The sequence below is a fragment of the Diuraphis noxia genome, unplaced genomic scaffold (genome assembly GCF_037042655.1).
Source record: "Diuraphis noxia isolate RWA-SAM2 unplaced genomic scaffold, SU_Dnox_SAM2 contig0002, whole genome shotgun sequence".
Taxonomy (NCBI): domain Eukaryota; kingdom Metazoa; phylum Arthropoda; class Insecta; order Hemiptera; family Aphididae; genus Diuraphis; species Diuraphis noxia.
Window position 1 is genome coordinate 3,825,784 of NW_028301712.1, and position 21,869 is coordinate 3,847,652.

General features: G+C 30.4%; 1 protein-coding gene and 2 pseudogenes across 2 annotated transcripts; all 3 read left to right on the forward strand.

The window, feature by feature from the left end:
• The first annotated feature begins 199 nt into the window (after positions 1-199).
• LOC107171151 (uncharacterized) lies at positions 200-5,111 on the forward strand (annotated as a pseudogene). The gene is made up of 7 exons (XR_016190555.1): positions 200-2,686; positions 2,772-3,138; positions 3,222-3,422; positions 3,503-3,589; positions 3,652-3,944; positions 4,407-4,471; positions 4,563-5,111. The product of XR_016190555.1 is annotated as an uncharacterized LOC107171151 (transcript).
• Positions 5,112-11,489: 6,378 nt separating this feature from the next.
• On the forward strand, positions 11,490-18,613 carry LOC149057929 (uncharacterized). The gene is made up of 4 exons (XM_089221217.1): positions 11,490-11,758; positions 11,853-12,006; positions 17,776-17,927; positions 18,237-18,613. The coding sequence occupies exons 1-4, from the start codon at positions 11,559-11,561 to the stop codon at positions 18,463-18,465; spliced, it is 735 nt and encodes a 244-aa protein (XP_089077343.1). The 5' UTR covers positions 11,490-11,558; the 3' UTR covers positions 18,466-18,613.
• Positions 12,280-16,819, forward strand: LOC149057930 (uncharacterized; annotated as a pseudogene).
• Positions 18,614-21,869: the final 3,256 nt, after the last annotated feature.

Here is a 21,869-nt window from a genome sequence, read left to right on the forward strand (position 1 = left end):
TAATAGTTAATAAACTGATGAATTATTTATTAATAATCACTAACTTATGTAAACAACTATTTTTTTTTCTTAATGCCCTGGAGCTTTATTATTTAAACGACCCAAAAGTCTTTATAAATATGTTTTACAGTTATATATATTTTACATACCTACTAGTTATAAATTATATACAACTAATAACCAATTATTTTCAGATGTTAAATATTTTTAAACATAATAAAATCCAAAAAAATTGTACCCAAGTATGTGACATTTTTCCTTAGATTTATAATTGTATTGTATTTAATGTAGGTATTCTGTCATTGAGTTAGTTACTTATAATCAGTGCTCGAATTGGGAATTAATAAATAGAGGAGCTCAATCTAACAATTTAAAAACTATGTTCCATGTGAAACATTATTTAATATAGTCTCGTGGGTGGCTTCTTCTCCCACAACTCCACCATCCATAAGTTATTAATACTACATTACAGCTTAGTTACATTATTTTAGCTTTATTATATTTAAAATATAAGATATTTGTAAGTGTATATGGATTTACATTTTATATTCACCTTAATTTTTAATATTATTATTATTTTCATTTTGGTACCATAAATAACTACATGATTAATTAGGAAATAACAAAATTATAATTATAAGTGATAATTTCTTAATATTTGTGGTTCAGACACATGCCTATGTCAGTTTATTTTCAACACTAGTCCACAAATATTGATAATACAATTAAATTGTACATATCATAAAATTTTGTAGTCAACTAAACTAGGCAAAGAAAAAAACCTGATATAATAAATAATAATAATATATATTGTATAACAAACAACAAACTATAGTAATAAATCCAAAAATTACAGATTTTAAAATACCGAATGCTGCTTTCAAAAATCTTCCAAATGTATTTCATGCAGTAAAAACCATGGACCTTGTTGTGATAGTCATTGATGATGGCTGTTTTGATGTCACTCCTGGAATACTTAAACCTAACTTTTGTATTACACGGTTATACATATTTTGATGGATATTTGATGAGTTGTTCAAGCTTACTCATTCTGGAAAAAATAGGATTATTATAGGAAGACTAGTGTGAAACTTGGTCACTATTTTCAGATCATTGGAGGTTTTTTTAGACCCTTATTTTAAGTTTAAAATGTTGATATGTTCTCAGTCGTGAGTGTTAAACAATTGATCAATTCTTAAACATGTCTTACTAATTAATTAAAATAGTATTCAAACCCAATCATAATATTATGTCTTAAATTTAATTTTAAGATATGATAGCATGAAAATAATAACTGTATTAATACCAAAATTAAAAACAGATAAACTTAAGCCACTTTTTACTTTGTTTTAAATAATATGTTTACAAATTTTGAATAGACCTTCATTGATATAGGTGTATGTTAACAGTCCTGTTTGGAAAAGTTGAATTTTCGTTCACTATTATTAACTTTACTATGTGTGTACTCCTCAATTTAATATATTTTCAAATAAATATTTAATAATTTACAAATTTAATGACAGTGATGATAGAAATTAATTTTTTGGCATGTTTAGAAGAATTTTAGATATTGCCTATTTTATGATGTTGTATCAAATGACTTTAAGCATATGCAAAATTAACTTATTGTTTAGTTAACTACGGGAAACACTAAAAATAATATTAGTAATCAATCTTTATTTGGATTACCCTAAATTATGTATGTTTTTAACTGAAACGACTTCAGTTTAAGTAAAGTGAATAATTATTAATGAATTATGTTATAAATCGTTAATATAACAAATTTAATACGTAAATGTAACCAAAAAAATTATTATATTGAATAGATATTTTATCATATCTGTGATACTGATATAATTTTAAATTTTTATATTGATCTGTCTATCTGCACATCACCTGCGATATACCTGCAATACACCTACGATTTACCTGCGATCTATCTACGAGTACAAAAAAAAAAAAACGGTTTTTTTTAAAGCCAACTAGTTGTATTAATTATTTATATTTCTTTTGTTTGTTTAATATTTTTTAAGTTTTTCAGCATTTTTTTTAGAAAACTTTTTAGTTCCAAAATGGCACTGAGGGACCACAATTACGTCATCCCAGCCAATCACGAAGAAGAAGAAGAAGTTGGTGTTCCAAACATCCACCTGCAAGATCACACCTACGTCCAACAGTTACCTGTAGTTCCAATTCAGCCCCAACAGGAAGAAGATAGAGAAACCGTAGAAGATCGACTAGCACCTGGTGAAGAAGAAGAAGCTCCAGCACACGATGAAGAGCGAGAAGATGTACCAGCACATGATGAAGAAGAAGATGGAGCACAAGAACTTGTGATAGATGCTGAACCAAGAACATACAGAACAATCCCCGGCATTAGACTCAACTCAAAATTTTATGTGGATAATTTGGGATACAAATATTATCAAAAGAAGTTACAGGTCAATACAAAAAGGCTAATTTGTGAGTGGCAAAGAAATCCCAGAGGTCATAAGTGTTACGGTTCAGCATCAATCAGTAGAAATGAGATGGACAACCAACTTTCTATTATAACTCCTCACAATCATAATCCAGAAGCAATTGACTTAGATGTACCATTCTTGAGGAACGTAGTTGGTGAAAAGGCTGTTGACCGCACAACTACAACCCCATCAATTCGAAGTCTTTATAACAGCGAAATAATTAGGTAAGTTAGTTTACTTCATTGTTGTGGTGAAATTCAAGTATATAAATTATGCTAAATATATATTAATTTGTTATACTTTTGGTAGACATCCTCAAGCTGCCATAAACTATACATTCCTCCAGACACAATCGAGAGCGAAAAAGATGAGACAATCAAGGCGCCCAGAATTGCCTCGGGACATCCATGAACTATCAGAAATGTTGAGGGATCCCCGAAATCTAAATTACGCTTCTACATTTCAAATTCCTTCTACAGCATTTTTCAATCAAGAATTGATTGTAAATGGAGTAAGCGTAGGAGTTATATTTGCAAACATTTCTGCAATTGACAGATATCGTCAAGAGTTAGCTTCAGTAGAGATGGTTGGAATATATGGTACATACAAGACACTTCCTCAAGTGCCAGGAGACTTGCGAAGTTTTCTGACATTTCAAGTACTCTACAAAAGTGTAGTAAGCAATTTATTCTGTTGATATTCGTTATTAGTATATTACTATTGTCATAATGTTCTAATATATTGTTTTTTACAATTTAGGCATTTCCAATGGTCTATGTCCTTTTGGGGAGTGAAACAGAAGAAACATACTCTGCATTATTCACTGTTATACGCAATATTCTACCTCTGAATTATGATAGAATCCATTTTGTAACTGATTATGAGCGTGCTCTTATGAATGCTGTCCAGCGAATGTTACCAAATAGCGATTTGCTCTGCTGTTGGTTCCATTATACACAGGTAATATAGAACAATTTTTTATGATCATATCTGCCACATCAACCTAATAATATTTATTTAAATTTATATGAATGTTACAGTCAGTTGTTAGATATTGTCACCGAAAAGTTAATGGTGTTTTGAATTTGGTGAAGAGAAATGAAGTGGCAGCTCGTATTTTCAGAATGGTAAATTTGAGTTTTATTTACAAGTAAACATTGTTGTATTTCAATTTTATTTTATATTTCAGGTATTAGCATTGCCTCATCTACCGACTGAAAGGGGTAATCCCGCATGCCCTAATTTTTGTATGGTAGATGGTTTTCAAAAGATTGTATAGTACACCTTACAATTTCCTGACATCAGTGAGGTTATGAGTCGTTTCCTGAGTGACTATATTCACGATTATTGGTTTTTGCAAATTGGTCCAAGTCGCTTAAGCGTTTTTGGTCAAGATCACCGGACCAACAATTACTTGGAATCATTTCATTCAACATTGCCTCACACAAATTGGACGCCACCCTAATATTTGGGATTTTCTTCGTGAGTCGTCATAGTAGCACTTGACCTTATTGTGATCTCTTTGTTGCATTATCCTATAAATGTTTGTGTTATCTGTTTTTTATGTTTGTGTTGTTAGGTACATGTTTAACATGATCAACAGTGTAAGAACAATTCTTAGGAATAAAATTAGTAAGTTCCATCAATATTTGTTTTTAATATAAAATTTGTTTTCTATTTTCTCTACTTGTTTATTATTGCCTTGACAAGCTTGCCAAGAAAAATTTAAGTAATTATTACTTAAAATAATAACTTATATGTAAATCTAGCATTATAAATATTAGTTGTGTGGTGAATATTTGTGCTTTATAAATATTGGGCATGTTGATAAATATTTTATTTATTTTATGAGTATTTGTAGCATGAAAACAATTGCTTTAAATTATTTTTATCGTCAACAATATTATATTATTAAATATTAATATACATATTTTTTTTTAACAGAAAGGCTTTTTGTTGTTGAAAATCAGTTCTTTATAGAATTTCAACAGTGCACAAATAACCTCACGGTAATTGATTAATTTTTAATTTTCTGAATAAACATGTTAATATGTTATTTTGATTGCGTTTGAATTATGTCAATTATATTTACTTTTTTAGATTAGAGATGGTACTTCCAGATCTGAAAGGGAAAATACAACACGGATAATAAGAGAATTAGTACAACAACTAAACAGAGACAGTGACTTGTTAATGTTTTTGAGGAGGACTAGTCACCGAAATGATGGCTATGTTCGACAACAAATTGGACCTTATCCCTGAGTGTGTTGTATATAATAAAATATACCGTATATATTTTAATTACTTTAAATTACATTTTCTACTTGTCCACTTATAAAAAATATTGTACTTATAATTTTTAAATTAAAATTGATTAATAATTCACTGAATCAGTCTGAACCAGTTTATTTAATTGAAAAAATGAATCAGTTCATTAAAGTAAATACCATCTCTACTATACTCATCATTGTATTCTTTACTTCATACTTCTTAAAGTTACATTTTGTCTATTTAATAATTTAATGTATATTTGAATGTTTTTATTTTGTTTCTATTTATTGATAAACTTATACGAAAAAAATATACATCATATTTACATTTTAAATTTCAGCATTATAATTTTTTTTTTAATACGTACTTAAAATCTTAGTTTTATAATTTATACATTACTTTTGTTTGTATCTTATGTTTATGTACATATTATGTAATATTAAAATATATATTCAATTAATATGTATGAATATACAATTTTGAAACTGCATTTAAAACAAATAACTGTTGTTGAACATAAAATTAATAGCATTACACCATATTCAAAATATCGATGGTGACAATGCAAAAGGGCATAAGCAATATTTTTGAAATTATTCAGGAGAGCAAAAAAACTATTTTTCAACAATAATTGCATCTTAATCATTATATTTTTAATTTAGAAATATATGATAAGAATAAAAAAGATGAGTGGTACTAAGACAGTTGTTCTTCCATTTTTTTAGTTAAACACTTGTATCAGTAAAAATTGAATATTATTATATAATTTGGTGCTTACGCCCCATTAATTTTCTTGCCTGTGATTTTAGTTCTAATATTTTGGTGTCTATGCCCTATTAATTCTATTATTAACTAAAATAATTCTGTTGTCGCTTAGGCCACGTAAACTAAAATCCTATGGCGCTTATGCTAAAATGTATAACTAAATGTTGCTTATTCACTATTTATACACATACCTATTAATTAATTTACACTTTTTGGCGCTTATGTCTAAATCTAAATTTCTGTTTTGTATTGTAAAAAATAATCATTTCAATAAATGAGTAAGAGTAATCGATAGAGAATGACGTCGCTTATTATACTATGTTGCATCATATTATTATTGTGAATGTGTATCACTCAATTGTGCATTGGGACAATATTGAAGACAACAATTTAGAATCAACTCCTATAAACACTACACACCAAAGTATTTCTGATAAAAATTGTTATTAAACACATTTTTTGAATTATTACCTAAGTTAAAAAATCATTACTCTGCAGAGCAAGTACTTCTAAACTATATTTAGAACCTGTTTGGCTCATAAAAACGGCCTTGTACAATTTTTATTGTAATGATTTTTGTGTGTCACATAATATCTCTCCAGTGAGTAATGCAATGTTTTACCTAAGAGAAGAAAAAAATTTTTCCTATAATGATGTTTCGAGTTTTCTCTATAGCTACTTGAAGGAAAACTAATAGAAAACTTAGTGTTATATTTTTAATCCTTAGTTATAAACACAAAAAATTTTATAATTTTTCAACTTAAAAATTACTTGCAAATTTTCGCGTTTTCGACAGATTTTGTAAAAATTTGAACTATAAACGCTTATAAAAAAAATTGTGACTTACGAATTTTAATTTTTTTTAGATACAATAAGAACAGCTCAAAAGGAATCTTGTATTAAATTTTCAAGTTTTTTTGGTTATCCAACATTTTTTTACCGACACTTCAAAGAAAAATTCTCAAAAAATCAAAAATGTCAATGGTCTATAAATAACTCAAAAAAAGTCGAAAATTTTTTTTTTGTTTTTCTCGATTTTTTTGAAAACTGTTGGAAAATGTTTACTTTTGACCTCTATAATGCACCAAGGATATTCACTTTTACATCGGAAACCACCCCCAAAGTTTGAAATTGAAGCATTATTTCGACTAGTTATGCTGTACACAGACACAAAAACAAAAACACACATCATTGTAAAATCAATACATTCATCACTTCGTTCAGAATCTGAAACTGACAAGGAATCAGAAAATAAAGTTTTCATTCTGTATTACTTTGTCTTAAATTAAATGTGTCATCACAATATTACAAAACTAAACTTATTCTCCATAATTTCACATTGTATTACCTTAAAAGGAAACAGGGTTACTGTTTTTTGTGGAATGAGACAGAAGGTGGATTAACAGCAAATTAATTTAGTTCAATAATTATATATTTCCTACAAAAATTTGTTATTGACACTGCTAAAGTACATAATGTCAATATCATATTGTACAGTTGATGGTTGTACATACCAAAATCGAAATTCAACCTTGTCTAATGCTCTACTTAATCTGTCATTACTATCAAGTATCAGGCATTACAATCATTTAAAAATATTTATTGAGAGGACATACTCAAATAGAAGTTGATTCAATGCATTCAGCCATTGAGAGAAAAATTAGAAACAAAAAAATCAGTGTACCTGCAGACTATGTCACAGCTTGTAAGAATGCATGTATCATAAAGTCCTATAATGTTGAGTACTTAAGTTTTAGTTTTTTTTAAATATTTACTAAAATTATATTTTTTAAATCAATTCGTCTTGGAAACAAGAAAGGTGATCCAGTGGTCACTGAAATAAAAGCTTTAATGTATGAAGCTAATAAAAAAGCAAGTTATAAACTAAGGTTTTCAGAAGCCTGGAGTAATCTTCTACTATCAAGGGATAGCACTAAACAAACTAAAATAAGCATTGAGACACTACCCCCTGTACACACTCATAGAATCAATATCAAAAAAAAAATTTTGAACACTTACAGCAGTTAAAAGTATCAATGGAGAAAGATTATCACTCCTTTTATGACAATTTGCCCAAAGAATAAATGTTTCGTTACTGAAAAATTCAGTTATGGTATTTTTAATATTTTAAAATATTATAACTATATTATACTATATTTTAATATTTTTAATATTACTATGTCATAATAGCTACTATAGTTATAGGTTTATAATTTTACCAATTTGTTACTGAAAAAAAGAGTTATTTAATTCTCATCGTTATTACAAAGATATATGATATTACCTTTAATTATTTTTATTACTATTTAGTATTTTGTTACTGAAGAATAAAGTTATTTTATTCTTTAGGTTATAATCAAGACTTATCAACTTTTTATAAATCCATTTTAATATTTTATTATTATGTAGTATTTCATTTCTAAAAAATACAGATATTTTATTCTTAATGTTTTTGTTATTAATGTTATTCTCAATGTTACTGTTATAAAAATTATAAAAATTTGTTTTAATTGCTTTGTCATAGGAACTAAATTATACCATTGGTATATAAAGGAGTACAAATGGACCCATATTAAATATTTATATTGATGTCATGTATAATGTATAAATTGAACATTAGCTAATTACAGTATCATACAATTTTAATTGTATTACCAAATTCAACACTAGATGGTGTTGAACAACTTCTTGTATAAAATTAGTAAAAAATTTAATTTATGTGCGTTTTATTTATCATGAATTGTATACTTTTGTGGAATTTTTTATGAAATTTACATACTGTATATTTTTAGAAATTAACCATTATGTCATCATTCATCATATAACTAAAAGTCATTTATAGAATCATTCCGTGCACATCATTACAGCTACAGATGTTCATAAAAACCAAATTAACATATAACATTGTAATTTCTGCTGGAATCTCATCCATTAGCGGTAAGTAATTTTGTACTTACTCAATTAGTTTTTTTGGTAACATATTACGAAATTTTTTGAAATAGCCCAACGCTGAAATATCCAGCAGGGCCTCAAATCTATTTAATGACTACTAATGAATATGACACGTAAGCGAGATTTTCTAAATTTTCCGTTTTCAAACGTATTTTTTCACGGTTTTTCGAATTGTACAATAATTATTGTACGTACAATAATATTTGAATTTGAAAATACATAATTTTGGGATAAAAATTGAAATGAAATGGGAGTTTTTATATTTCCAAGTTGGTACACCTGCATTTTAGTTCGGCCCTGATTGATGCGTTTATTCCATGAGATAAATCTTGGCTGTTATCTCGGGGGTCTAACTGCCCGATGCCCCTTGCCCGGGGCAGTCACTGTTCCAGTGCGGCCCTCCGCAGTACCCTCAAGTGTTAGGCGGTGACGGTTTTCCAGCCTTGCCGTCCCGTGTACGCGGTTGGTGGAGCGGGCGTTGTGTCCGGACTTGGCCGGCTTGTTTGTTTGCCGGTTTTGGTTGCGGTAGTGGTGGTGGTGGTATAGTGCTGACTCGACACGTCATCAAACCGTAACGATCGGTCGGCGTGTTGGTGTGCCGCGACTGACGGTTCGCGTGCCGCGGGATAACTCGTTCCGTAGTTCGTCGCGTTTGATATATTCACGTGTGGATGTTGGTGTGCGTTATCGGTTGTTGATAATTCCGGTGTATTCCGGTGTTGTCCTGATAACATGGTTCTTTGGTGGTGGGACGGTGATGGTACTTCCGGTTGTGGTTCCGGACTTCCGGTGTCTGGTGTGATATACCCATCTACAGAGGCAATGCGACGTTGGTCGTCGCCAAAACGGATCATGCGGCCCTCAAGCATGGACAGTCGTGATTCCAAACTGTGCGCCTGCGTTGAGGTCGCTGCCGATTGCCGTTCCTCCTGAATTATACCGCGGGCCATTTGGATCATGTCTGTGGCTTGATGGTTGGTTGTGTTTTTGTTGGTGGTGTTTAGCGGTTGGCGGGTGTCTGTTTGGTCGTCCGCTGTGGTCTCGAGTGCTCCGGCATGGTACGCCTGACTCAAATCCGAGACACTTCCGGTTGTCATATTACCATTCTGCACATCAAATAAAACCCATACAAAATACGGCTTTCTCATTGGTTCATCATTTGGCGCGATAAAATATTTTAATTATTTATTATAAATTATCCATACAATTAATATATTATGGATATAAGTATTAAGTATATATTATTATATTATTAGAGAACTTATATATATTATATACGTATATTATATATATATATATATATATATATATATTATATACGTGTTTAAATTTCATCAACAAATTTCTTTTGTTCAAATTATTTATGCAAACAGTAGTACCATAGACAAATACTATTTAAAAATATTTTATACATTTAGTATATACATATATATATATATATTGTTTTAAATATTTAAAGATTTAAAATATTTTTATCATGGTCAAATAGAATATGTTTTGTAGACATAATATAAAGAGTATAATTTTAAATTACCATGCTCAAACAGTAGTACTATTTAAAAATATTTGTAAGTACTATGTGTTTAATAATTGAGTATATTAATTAAAATATTCTATATCTTAAGGTAATTAACTATAAATTAATAGATTAATGAGGTTATAAAAAGTATACAATGTAAGAAATATATTACTGAACGGGCCGGGAGCGTAAGATAATAATACGCGCGCCCGGTTACCCAACTACTTCGTAGCGCACGCACACACCGACCGACCTGTGTAAATGTGTATACGTGTATATAGCGACTCAAGGGAAGTGGACGGGATCGCCGAGCAAGACCAGAGAGTGCTAGTGTGTGGTGGTGTGTGTAGATGTGTATATTTGTGTGTGTGTGTTCTTAACTGATAAAAGGAGATAGGTAACTCTAAGTAAAAAATGGTAACTCAATTTAAATGCTGATAAATATATAATAAACGGTAATAATGATACTACGGCCCTTTTGGCCCAACAGGTAAAAATGTAGAATATACTAATAATATAGCCCTTGTGGCTCAACAATATAAATATATAATAAATTAAATTGCCGGTTTGGCACAGCCGATAATAAAATAATAACACCAAGAGGCAATAATAAGATAATAGGTAAAAATATAAATAATAATAAATAAATAATTAAAACTCACAATTTGTGGAGCGTAGACTGGCCAGCTGCTACCTATGCTAAATAATAATGTACAATTTTTACACACACAATAAACAAAATAATAAAATGCGGCGATTAGCGCCTATATAAAATAATAACAAAATAAAATTACGGCGATTCGCGCCGTATATACAATATATAATAATAAAAATGTGGCGATCAGCGCACACAAATATAAAAACAATAAGGTGATTCGCGCCTGCACCAATATAATAATTTAATATAATACAAACAAATCGCGTTGATTAGTGCAAACGATTTGCAAAAAATGCAAATATAATACTGACAGTGGCGATTAGCGCCTGCACGAATACAATGTATATAAAAGGATGTGGCGATTTGCGCACACATAGAATACACCTAAGTATAAAAAAAACAGTGGCGATTCGCGCTCACAAAATACAATTTTTATTGTAGAAACTGCCGACGACGATTTGCGCACGTACGAGCTTTATTTGCGACAACGCTGGAGAGAATACTAATTAATTATATAAAAACGTATGCCTTTGGCTATGGTAATGATATAACATAATTGATAATACTTAGACGGCGGACACGGACGATAAGGCGGTGTTGCACAACATTATTATATAATTCACAAGATACAAATAATTAAACAAAAACAACTTAAAATAACAGCTGGTGCGCGCGAGTTGTGTGTGTGTGTGTGTGTGTGTGTGTCGATCGGTGACAGCTAAATAATGCTTATGCGGCGCCAACAATTACCTAACCCTTTTTTTTATTATCAATAAATACTTTATTACTAATGATATCTATTTATAGTAACTAAGTATGGTATTTTGTAGAAATCTTACTGTTGTTAATATTTAATGTGATGTCGATTAAATTGGTATGATTACATGGTGCATTTTCTTCATAATTTAGTGATCCATTAATTAATTTAAAAATGAATCTATCTATAAATTCTGATACTATGACTTCTTCATTTAAAAATATTATTGTAAAAAATGACTCAATAACTATTGTTCGGTCAAATTTAAATAATATACAAGATATCGGTAAATGGGTAGAAGAATTTTCTACAAACACTAACACTAGGTGGAATGTACGAACAACAGTTCCTAATGGAACATATATTCAATGCAAGTATGTAGCTATCTAATAAATATAATGTAATTAAATAACTTTATTTATGAATCAGGAATGTAATTTAAATGTTTTTTTTTTAATTACTTTACAGAAAAAATTATGTTTGCCACCATAGTTCTCACCATAAAGTAGATAGAACATTAAACAAAAGAGGTAAATCAAAGAATACTGATTGTAAAGCATTTATTAAAATTGTAGTGAAAATAGACACTGTTTCTACCAGAAAAAGTGACCCTTTTGTAAAGGTGGGTAAAACACAAAGTAAAATAATAATTACATTTAAGCTGTATGCAGGGTTACATAGTTACATGTAACTAAATTACCTATATAACTCTTGTAACTTGTAACTTGTTACTAGTTATACATCTTCTTGTAATTTTATATTAAAATTAAAGTTAAATTAAAAATTACATTATACTGTGGTGATTATTATTATTATTATTATTTGTCCGCGTTGTCGCCGTGGTCGGCATGCATCGACACACCGATTCTAGCCGACCATTAAGATAACGAATTATGTATTATTACTTTTTTTTTTTTTTATCTAAAAGTTGTCGTACTTGTTTTTAACACACAACGCACTCTCGCTCGTCGCGTTTCGGTGTGCGTTGTTACTGTTACTGTTACCGTTGTAGTTAGATATGACTTATAATAAAATGTGATCATTCTCTCGGCATTACCGTCCTATTATTTCTCTTTATTATTTTATTTATATTTTAATGTATGCGCCCTACAGTTTACAGAAGTGGGATACGTATAAAATGAGTGAATGTTGAACTAATGCCGATGTTAACACGGAATGCGAGTAAACGTTGTGCAATTGTTAATGAATGTATCAGAATGAACGAAATGAATAAAGAAAATAAATCGAACGAATCGAATAAACTGAATGCACCGAAAGTTATTAATTTAATGGAAGAAAACGATCAAACGGAAAAAATGAACGAAAACAACGGATCAAAGACATCGTCGACAGCAACGCCAGACCCGCCCGTGAGTTCGGTGGATACGAACACGTTGGTCGAGACACTCGTAAAACAAAACAGTATGTTAATGGAATTATTGAAACTTCAACAAAACAGTAATAAACCATCGAATGAAATAACTATTGCGCCAGACATGAACAAGTCAATTCCAATATTCAATGGTTTGGGTACGGGTTCGCAAGCCCTCGATTGGATACGGACTGTAAATGGCGTTGCAAATTTACACCGTTGGCCGGATAATTCAAACTCCAATCTGTGCGGGCCAATTTAGAAGGTGCGGCTCGACACTGGTTTGCGTCACGGGAGATCGAACATTGGGCAGATTTTGAAAGACAGTTTCATAAAACTTTTGTTGGCGTGGTCATGATGGGTGACCGTTGGAAGGAGATGTCGCGGCGCGTCCAGGGACGTACCGAGAATGTACGCGAGTATTACCACGAAAAGGTATTCTTATGTCGACAAATTGGTATGACATTTTATGAAAGTAAAATTCAAATATTAGAAGGCTTATATTCGAAAGAGTTGAGCATGTATTTGCTTGGTCGTAATCACGCGGATGAAGACGATCTATTAAGTGATATGGTAGAATACGAACGACTCGATATGTCCCGTTCGGTACGAATACGGCAAGTATCAAGTACTAAAGAAAATACGTTACAAAAATCGGTAACGTCGTGTCCAACCAATGTCATGGCAATAAAACAAGAAGACACGAAAGTAACCGTAGAAAGAAAGAATAATGCATCGCTGCCGCGTTCATGTTTTAATTGCGGCGCAAAAACTCATTTGTCACCGCAATGCCCGAAACCTAAACGCGAAAAAGGAGCGTGTTACGAATGCGGATCAATGGCGCACCAACGAGGATCTTGTCCAGTGCTCATGCGAGGGAATGATGACGGGAAAAAGGAAAAGTCAGCTGGTTTGATGAGCATCGATGTCGTACGAGACGAAGACCCACCCGATGAGTATCCAGCGCCGTACGAGGTACGATGTCAATTTAACGTGCCGGTGGACGAGTCAGAGTCTTGCTGCATCAATGTCAATGCCGTGGTCGACACAGGGAGTCCAATCAGTATAATCAAGAGTGAGTTAGTTCCATATACTTTATGTACAACGCAAACAGTGAGTAAAAATCATTTTTGTGGTATTAACGGCGCGAAGTTGGATATACGCGGTGTATTCGAAACGAATGTAATAATTAATAATTTTGAAATTTATTTAAAATTTTATGTTGTGTCTAATTATACTATGAAAGCGAATGCGATTTTGGGAAGGGACTTTTTAAACAAGAAAGGATTTAAAATTGAATTTAAGAATAATATTGTAGACATAGTAGAATTAGATCCAGAGAACTCGGACGATACCGATGTTAATTTTAAGGAAATATTGTGTATCGATTACGACAACTGTGCCGATAAAAATAGCGATAATACAACGCTGAATGTGAATCCCAAGTTAGATGTAGAAATCAGAAATGTATTTAGTGAATTATATAACGTCAATTATATATCAAATATGGATATACGTAATGAGGTTTTAGATTTTGATATGAAAATAATTCTGAAACACGAACAACCAATTACATTTCGCCCCAGACGTCTGTCATATAGTGAACAACGTGAATTACGAGTTATTATTAATGAACTGTTGGCTGAGGGTATTATTAGAGAAAGCAATAGTCCGTACAGTAGTCCGATAGTGTTGGTCCGTAAGAAGTCCGGTGGATACAGGTTATGTGTAGATTACAGAGAGTTAAATAAAATCACAATTAAGGACAATTTTCCGACCCCACTAATTGACGATCAGTTAGATCGATTGAAAAATAAAAAAATATTTACGTCTTTAGATTTAAAAAACGGGTTCCACCATGTACGTATGAATGATAAATCTGTTCAATACACGTCTTTTGTTACTCCGTTGGGACAGTATGAATATTTAAGAATGCCGTTTGGCCTAACAAATTCACCACGAGTATTTAATCGATTTATTCAACTTATTTTTCGCGAACTAATTAGTCGGGGGGAATTATTAGTATATCTGGACGATCTATTAATAGCTACCGAAACTATTTCCCAACACTTAACAATTTTAAAAGAAGTCTTCGTTTTGGCTGCTAAGTATGGTTTACAATTTCGACTGGATAAATGTTTTTTTGGTTATTATGAAATTGAATACTTAGGGTATTTAATTAATGAACATGGTGTACGACCGAGCTTGAAACATGTCGACGCTATGCTAAATTACACTGTACCTAAAAGTTCGAAACAAGTCCGACAATTCCTCGGATTGGCAAGTTATTTCCGACGTTTCATTTCAAATTTTTCAATAATTGCGAAACCTTTGTATGACCTCGTGAAAAAGAATGTTGATTTTACGTTTGGCGAAAAATAACGTAATGCATTTGAGTATCTAAATTCGGCGTTAACAAAATCACCCGTGTTAGCTATCTATTCGCCTACGGCAGATACCGAGTTGCATTGTGACGCGAGCTCGGCCGGTTTTGGTGCGATATTATTTCAAGGACAAGCCGACGCCGATAACAAAATGAAACCCGTGTTCTATTTCAGTCAGCGTACGTCGCCTAATGAATCGAAATTCCATAGCTTTGAACTCGAATGTCTAGCCGTTGTTTACGCGATTAAACGGTTCCATATATATTTGTCGGGAATATCATTTAAAGTAATGACAGATTGTGACAGTTTTAGGCTCACGTTAAATAAGAAGGATATTAATCCTCGTATTTCCAGGTGGGCATTATTCTTACAAAACTACGACTTTGAAATTTTCCATCGATCTAATAAAAACATGCAACATGTTGACGCGTTCAGTCGATGTCACGCCATACTAATTTTAGAGCCAAATACGTTTGAGCAGGTTCTTGCAATCAGACAAAATACCGACGACAATATTGTTAAAATTAGAGATAAATTAGAAACCGGCGACGACAAGTTTTACGAACTGCGTAATGGTGTTGTTTATCGGAAAGAAAATAAACACGTTAGATTCTACGTTCCGGAATCTATGGAAACTAACGTTATACGATCGTGTCACGACGATATGGCTCACGTAGGGTTATCGAAAGTAATAGAAAACATTTCACGTGTATATTGGTTTCGGGGCATGAAGGTCAAAGTGTGACATTATATCGACAATTGTCTAAAATGTATTGAATTTTCTAGTCCAAGTGGTAAGAAGGAAGGTTTACTTTTTAATATTTCAAAGGGGGACAAACCCTTCGTAACCATACACATCGATCATTTAGGTCCACTAGAGAAAACAGGTATCAGAAATAAGTATATTTTTGTTGTCATTGACTCTTTTACGAAATTCGTCCGACTGTATGTGTGTTGTACCACTAAATCCGACGAAGTAATTAAACACTTAGGAGATTATTTCCGAACTTATTCCAAACCACAGCGAATAATAAGTGATCGAGGTACGTGTTTCACGTCACAGACTTTTTCAGAGTTTCTCGAAAATGAATCGGTAAAATTGGTGTTAGTAGCGTCAGGCACACCTAGGGCAAACGGACAGGTCGAAATCGTCAACAAATCTATCGTACCTATGCTGGCTAAACTAGCAGTTTCCACAGATAAATGGGATCGAGTTTTACATAAAGTCGAATTTGCTATTAATAACACAGTACACAGATCCACAGGACTAAGTCCGAGTATGTTACTATTCGGGATCAATCAAACAGGGGTAGTTAATGATGAAGTACGTAGAATGTTGGATAACATAGTATCAGAGGACGTAGTTGATTTTAAAGAAATGAGAACGGAGGCAGCGAATCGTATTGTTAAATCACAGGAAGCGAATAAGATACATTATGATGCAAAGCATAAAGAGGCAACCATTTATAAAGAAAATGATTATGTAATGATCACCAACACAGACGTAACAGTAACAGTCAGACGTAATAAAAAACTAATTCCAAAATATCGTGGACCATATATTATAAAAAAAGTGTTAGATCGAGATAGATATGTTGTGAGCGATATTGAGGGTTTTCAGGTCACGCGACGGCCGTATGAAGGCATTGTAGGACCAGACCGTATTAAAAGATGGGTGAAATAGTATTTGATTAATTCATTTTTTTTAATTTTTTTTCATTATATAAATTTATCTTTTCTTTGTATTTAATATTATCATCTGTATAATTTATACTATTATAATGTATTATCTATACGTGATTGTATATTCATTATTATTTTATATATATATTTATATTTATATTTTATTTATATATATTTTTTTTTTTCGTTATTATTATATTATATATGTATGTAACTGCCTAAAAGCCACTATTAATAATTATGTTGTATGACATTGTTCGGGACGAACAAAATGTCAGGATAGCCGAACTGTGGTGATTATGATTATTATTATTATTATTATTATTTGTCCGCGTTGTCGCCGTGGTCGGCATGCATCGACACACCGATTCTAGCCGACCATTAAGATAACGAATTATGTATTATTACTTTTTTTTTTTTTTATCTAAAAGTTGTCGTACTTGTTTTTAACACACAACGCACTCTCGCTCGTCGCGTTTCGGTGTGCGTTGTTACTGTTACTGTTACCGTTGTAGTTAGATATGACTTATAATAAAATGTGATCATTCTCTCGGCATTACCGTCCTATTATTTCTCTTTATTATTTTATTTATATTTTAATGTATGCGCCCTACAATACATAATATACATATTTAATATTAATCATTGTGTGATTGTCATATTATTATAAAACAAATTTAAAATTAAAAAAAAAAACTGTGCTGTAAATTGTAATAACAGATTTATAAACATAATATTATGTATGTTTATATATCTTTGGCCGTAATTGACTGTATTTAATATTTCACAAAACAAAATGTTTATAATAACAATCAACTAATAAGTCATAAAATTAGAAACTATTTATTTATATTAATGATAGAAACATTTTTTAATTTACAATTATTTACTGAAATATTGAAACTTTAAATTAAATACTATTAAACAACTAAATAATATTTTATGTTTATAGAATAAGTACTTAGGTGTGATTACTATTTCAAATATTCATAATCATAATATTAACACTGCAGAAGCACTACGGTTTTTAAATCCAGATATACATTTAAGAAACACTTTTGAAGAGTATTTTAATGATGGGATGACAATATCAGATGCATTACGGTAAATAAATAATAATGTGACAGATTTAAAGTATAATTTATTTACGCTGATTTCTTATAATAGATAGTGCCATTTAATATTAATTAAACATAATTTTATTGTATAATATTTATAATAGAATTAACTTAGTAATATTTAAATATAACATTTTTTCTGTTTCTAATGTTAAACAAATTACAATTGATAATCATTAATCACTAACATTATTAGTATTATTAATAAAAATTAACATTTTTAAAAAAATTATATCTTATCAACCTAAGTAGTAAGTATACAAATAAAATATTTATATTATTTTATAATTAATAGATATCATGAGAGTATTTTAAATATGTCAAATAAACGTATTGAAAATTTTGCGAACGGTACAATTAACCCAACATATAGATGTGTGCAACATTGGCATGATCAGTGGAGAGTACTAAACCTAGGACCCCGTACTGGTCAAGGAGTAATTATGGTAATCAAATATATATGTTTAATAGTTTATTTGATGAATATATTATTTCAATTTATTATTATTATTGATGTAACTTAATATAAAATATTTTTCATTAGAAATTATAAATAGGTACTTATAATTTTGAAATTTATTATACTGCATCAGAATAGTAAACCAAATCAAGTGGACTTATATTTTCATAATCATATTACAGATTTTACTTTATATTTTCATTTTTCAAGTATTATAAGTATTTATAAGAGCTTAATTATTATATACAGTTATCAGTTAAATTATGCATGTATTTAAGCACTAAAATTAGCATTTTTATATTTTATAATTGTATATTACAAATTAAAAATATTCAATATTTCATTTTCATTTGGATATTTGGTATTTAGTGAGAATATAACTTGACATTACAGATGTTGAGTATTTAATAAGTGTTGGTTTTATTGTAGATAGAATAGATATTGGATGTAATTTATTACAAATTATTTCCTATAATCTTTAATGCTACTTCGTAATTAATTAAAATTTTGAATTACATTCTATTATAGAATATTACTTGAAATTGTTTTCAATTTATTTTAGAAACTAGAAGAAAAAAAAGAAACTTATGCTACAAATGGGATTTCATTATACTTCCAAGAGCAACCATTTGTTATTCTTATTTTAACTCCAATTATGAAACGAGCTCATGATTTGCCATTATCCAAAGATATTGTCTTTGTCGATTCAACTAGTTCTTGTGATCCTGAAAACCATTGCATTACATTTTTACTAACTCCATGTGCTGCTGGTGCAGCTCCTCTAGGTGTAATTATATCCAAAGGCCAAAGTGAAGCATCATATTCAAGTGGATTTAATTTAATAAAGCAAAATATAAAAGACGCATTTGGTGGTCAAGGTTACCCATCTTTATTTTTGACAGATAACTCAGATGCCGAAATTAATGCACTGAAAACTGTGTGGCCACAGTCGAGATCGCTACTTTGCATTTTCCATGTACTACAATCAGTTTGGAGATGGCTGTGGGACAGTAAAAATAGTATTAAAAAAGAAGATCGCCCTCCTATGATGAAAGCTTTTAGGGATATGTTATATGCGCAGACTTCTGAAGAGGCACAAGAAAAATATATCAAAACTATGAATATTAGAAGTAACTATCCTATGTGGCAAAAATACATTACTGTTCATCATTGGAAATACAAAGAAAACTGGTGTTTAGCTTGGAGGGATCATACTAATAGAGGCCATCAAACCAACAACTTCAGTGAAGTATCAGTAAGAATTTTCAAGGAAAATATATTATGTCGCGTTAAAGCTTACAATGTTATTTCACTGATTGACTTTAGTTGTACAAAATTGGAGGAATACTATAAAAAAAAATTTTTAGAATTTTCCAATGATAGAAATTCTACTGCTCGATTGTTTTTTCAAAAATTAATTAAAAAAATTGATTATGTCACTAAAGAAGATATATATGTTGACAATGAAGAATTTTATGTCCCAAGTGAAAAAAATAAAAAAATGATGTATTGTGTTGAGCCAAATATTGGTGTTTGTTCATGTGAAGCAGGTATTCATGGAAAATTTTGCAAACACCAATGCATTGTTTATAAATATTTTAAAACAACTGGAATTAATTTTCCTCCAATAACAGTTGAAGATAAATATTTAATATCAAAACTTGCATTAGGTGATAGAGCACCTCCGCCAACGTTTTATGAAAGTTTAATACCAACAGAAACTCTACATCAACAACATGAAACAAATAAACAAGTTCAAAGTAATGAAGCTAATAGTATAATAAAATGTAATGAAGAAGTTGGTAATGAAAATGATATGAAAAATGATGAAACAATAGTGGATAAATTTAAAGAGGATATTATGGATGAAAAAAAATCATTTTTAATTTTGAAAGATATACAAAGTATAATGATAAATAACGTTAGAAAGTTTGGTGGTTCGTCTTATGATAATTTATTAAAATTTAAAAGCAGATTAGAAAAAATTAATTCTGAAGGACAATTTAATACTTTTCTTGCAACTGCAGGGTCTAAATCAACGTTACTAAGGCCCGGTTTTTCAATATGATTTATTCGTCGAATAACTCAAGTTATTTGCCGAATAACAAAAATTTGTATTTTTCCGGTTTTTCAATATTGAAATAAGTCTTATTTGGAGAATAAATCACAAATAATTTATTTGGTCCTTTTTCTACCGAATAAGAACTTATTTGACTAATAACTACCAAAAATTGATATCTAATATCAAGAAAGAATATATTTGAGTATTCAATAATATTATTTAAATTCGTTGTGTCTTTTCTTTTGTCCCGTGTTCGTTAAAATTCTTTATACCTAATTACGATGATGGAATTATTGGTATTGCCGGTATTAGACATTATCGAAGATGACGATGTTGAAATTGTTGAGTTTTTAAATTATCAACGACGTACGTACACAATTCGTGTACGAATTAACCATATGGAGTTTTGGGATGATCAAGACTTTAAAGTTAGATTTAGAATCTCCAAAGAAGTAGTTATTGAAGTTTTAGGATATATAAATGAGCAAATATCTTCACAATCATATAGGTGATTATCTATACAATAATAAAATAATTGGTATATCAAATGTTGTATTCTGTAATTTGTAAATGTTAAAATTATTTTAGAAATCATGCCGTAACATCCATAAACAAACTGCTTTTAACTCTACGATTTTATGCTACTGGAAATTTTCTAATAACTGCTGGAGATTTTTTGGGAGTAAGCAAAACTACATCATCATTAATTGTTCGTGATGTCAGTGTTGCATTAGCAAGACTGCTGCCACGGTTCATAAAAATGCCAGACACAGAATTAGAAATAAATACATTACAGAACCGTTTTTATGATATCGCTAAATTCCCTAGAGTTATTGGTGCTATTGATTGCACTCATGTAAAAATACAAAATCCAGGTAATAAAATATTAGTATATTATAAGGGCAATCTTTTATAATATGTTTTGGGAGTGTTGTAAATTAATTGATATTTTCCCCTTCTAATACCTAATAAGTAATAAGCAATTTCAAATAATGTGGAACTGAATGTATATAGGTATTTAAAAATAAGTATATAAATAAATATAAAATATATAAATAATAAATAAATAAAAATGAAATGTTTATATAGGTGGAGATAATGCTGAATACTTCAGAAATAGAAAAGGATATTTTTCATTAAATGTCCAAACTATTGCTTGTCCTAACTTAAAAATTATGGATATTGTAGCTCGTTGGCCCGGGTCTTGCCATGATCAAACAATATTTAAAAAATCAAAGGTATATACCCAATTAATCAGTGGCAAATGGGGAAATGGTTTGATTGTAGCAGACAGTGGTTATGCTAATTCTCGTCACATTGTCACACCTTTCATTAATCCTCAAAATCGCATTGAACAGCTGTACAACGAATCAATTATAAGAACTAGAAATCCTGTAGAAAGGTCA

Coding starts and splice junctions, on each gene's coding strand:
- LOC149057929 (XM_089221217.1), top strand. CDS start 11,559: ATGAATCTATCTATAAATTCTGATACTATGACTTCTTCATTTAAAAAT. Junction 11,759..11,852: donor GGAACATATATTCAATGCAA/GTATGTAGCTAT, acceptor ATTACTTTACAG/AAAAAATTATGTTTGCCACC. Junction 12,007..17,775: donor AAAGTGACCCTTTTGTAAAG/GTGGGTAAAACA, acceptor TTATGTTTATAG/AATAAGTACTTAGGTGTGAT.